Source organism: Danio rerio, chromosome 4 (genome assembly GCF_052040795.2).
Source record: "Danio rerio strain M-AB ecotype USA chromosome 4, GRCz13ab, whole genome shotgun sequence".
NCBI lineage: Eukaryota > Metazoa > Chordata > Actinopteri > Cypriniformes > Danionidae > Danio > Danio rerio.
The window spans coordinates 72,512,501-72,515,000 of NC_141024.2; the positions used below are offsets into that span (position 1 = coordinate 72,512,501).

At 48.4% G+C, this 2,500-nt stretch overlaps 1 protein-coding gene across 1 annotated transcript in view; it reads right to left on the reverse strand.

Annotated features, from left to right (window-relative positions):
* LOC100004160 (potassium voltage-gated channel subfamily A member 5) overlaps nucleotides 1-1,844 on the reverse strand; it is an 83,643-nt gene extending 81,799 nt beyond the window's left edge. Inside the window, exon 1 of the mRNA XM_087249976.2 lies at nucleotides 1-1,844. This exon is cut by the window's left edge and continues 999 nt beyond it. Within this exon, the coding sequence (XP_087106102.1) occupies nucleotides 85-1,722 (1,638 nt within the window). The 5' untranslated portion in view covers nucleotides 1,723-1,844 and the 3' untranslated portion in view covers nucleotides 1-84.
* Between the last annotated feature and the right edge of the window lie 656 nt (nucleotides 1,845-2,500).

Below are 2,500 nucleotides of genomic sequence, written 5' to 3' on the forward strand. Positions count from 1 at the left end.
ATGCCTCCTCGTATTCAGTCTCCCTGAGATAGAAACAGCTGAAACGGGAAGCACTGCTAGTGCAAAGGGGTGGAGGTGGCCACACTAGAGGTCCGTTTCTCTAGTGTCCAAACAAAACGCATAAAGGGAGCGTTTAATATCCATCCTGCTGTTAGCCTTCGTGTTGCTCTTCTCCACGGGCGTGTTTGAGTCTTCGTTGCGCTCTACGTCTTTAGACGACTTCCTCAAGCCATGCAGATCATCACTCTGGTTTGAGGTGCCGCCGTTGTTGGGCTCGTCTCTGAGGGACGCCTGATCTTGGTCAGTTTCTCTGTGGTAGAAATAATTGAAGTTAGACACGATGACTGGCACCGGAAGCGCTATGGTCAAAACCCCGGCGATGGCGCAGAGAGAGCCCACTATCTTCCCCCCCACGGTCACCGGCCTCATGTCTCCATAGCCAACGGTGGTCATGGTGACCACTGCCCACCAGAAGGCATCAGGGATGCTGGAGAAGTGCGACTCGGGTTCGTCGGCCTCAGCGAAGAAGACGGCGCTGGAGAACAGAATGACGCCGATGAACAGAAAGAAGATCAGCAGGCCCAGCTCCCGCATGCTGGCTTTCAGAGTCTGACCCAAGATCTGAAGCCCTTTGGAGTGTCTGGAGAGCTTAAAAATACGAAACACCCGGACTAAACGAATGACCCGCAGGATGGCCAGAGACATGGCCTGCTGGCCATTATTGTGCTCCTGGCCCTGCTGCTCCGCCAGCTCAGTGCCCACAGTGATGAAGTAAGGCATAATGGACATGATGTCGATGATGTTCATGATGGTTTTGGAGAACTCGGACTTACTGGGACAGGCGAAGAAGCGCACGAAGAGCTCGAAGGTGAACCAAATCACACAGGTGGTTTCTATGATGAAGAACGGGTCGGTGAAGGTGAGCGACGGTCGCTCCTGAGTGCCGTTAACCGCGCGGCTCGTCACCGGAAGTTCCCGCTCGTCGCGAAACTCGGGTAAAGTTTCCAAACAGAAGGTGATGATGGAGATGGTGATGACGATGACGGAGACGATAGCGATGCCTCGCGCGGGACTAGAACTTTCGGGGTACTCAAAAATGAGCCATACCTGTTTCTGAAACTCGTTCTGAGGCAACGGTTTCTCCTCCTCCTTGATAAAACCCTCATCCTCGCGGAAACGGTCCATCGCCTCCTCTCCCAGCTGGTAGAAGCGGATTTCGTCGGCGAACACGTCGATGGACACGTTAACAGGTCGCCGGATTTTGCCGCCAGACTGATAGAAATAGAGAATCCCGTCAAAACTCGGTCTGTTGCGGTCGAAGAAATACTCATTCCTGAGGGGGTCGAAATACTTTATTCTCTTGTCTGGGTCTCCCAGTAATGTGTCAGGAAACTGGTTCAAAGTGCCCAGCTGGGTCTCGAACCTCAGTCCGGCGATGTTGATCAGAACTCGCTCGTTGTTCTCGTGGTCCAAATCCATGTCCAGGATGTCCTCCTCGAACAAATGGGGACTGTAATAATCCACCGTGTTCTCGGTGGAGCCCATGATCGTGCTGTTCATGTCGTTCATTTTCCACGAGCTCTGCTGCGGACTTCTCGGGAACACTTCTTTGTTGTGGACCAGTCGCGGATGATCCAGTGAGTTTTGGTTCTGGTAGCTCTCTCCATCTCCGCGCTTTTCAAAACTCACCAAAGCTATCTCCATTTCCAAGCCATTAAACATTCATTCGTGAAAAGCATGTAGATGTCCGAAGCGAAAGCTCCTCGTAAATCCACACTCGTTTTCTTTTCCCTGCGATTGTCCCGTAGAGCTGTGTTATAATCCAAGCATCCTCTCCTCACTCTGGTAAATGCGTGTGTGTTCCGAGCGTAAGTACTTGAGCGATTCACATGAGAGTCGGTTCTTTTGAAGAGACTCTTTTGAGTGAGTCGTTTCGCAGAGCGTCAAGTGTAACTCGGCTGGAAAGACTTTCACTATAGCGAAATTATATAAGGGAATGACTATAAACAAGAGTGGTTAACTAGCTGTAAAGTGTAGTAAAATGCTACAGCAGTCTACAGTCGTGTCTCAGACAAATGAATCAATGATCCGAACCGTTTCGCTCTTATAGAGAGAGAGAAAGAGATCGAGAGAGACTCTCTTTTCCTTCGTTCATCATCATATATTCATTTATTCATTTATTAAAAACAAGTAATACTTAATTTGTAAGATTAACGAAAAAGTTAAAGTATAAAAGTTAATGTAAAAAGTATTTAGCTGTAAAAAAAATCCAGTTTATGTGTGTGTTTATGTGGTGTATGATTCTTACACTGCTTTATTTATTTATTCATTCATTCATTTTCTTTTCTGGCTTAGTCCCTTTATTATTCCGGGGTCACCACAGCGGAATGAACCGCCAATTTATTCAGCATATGGATGCCCTTCCAGCTGCAACCCATCACTGGGAAACCAGATCCATACACACTCATTCACACACATACACTAGGGACAATTTAGCCCA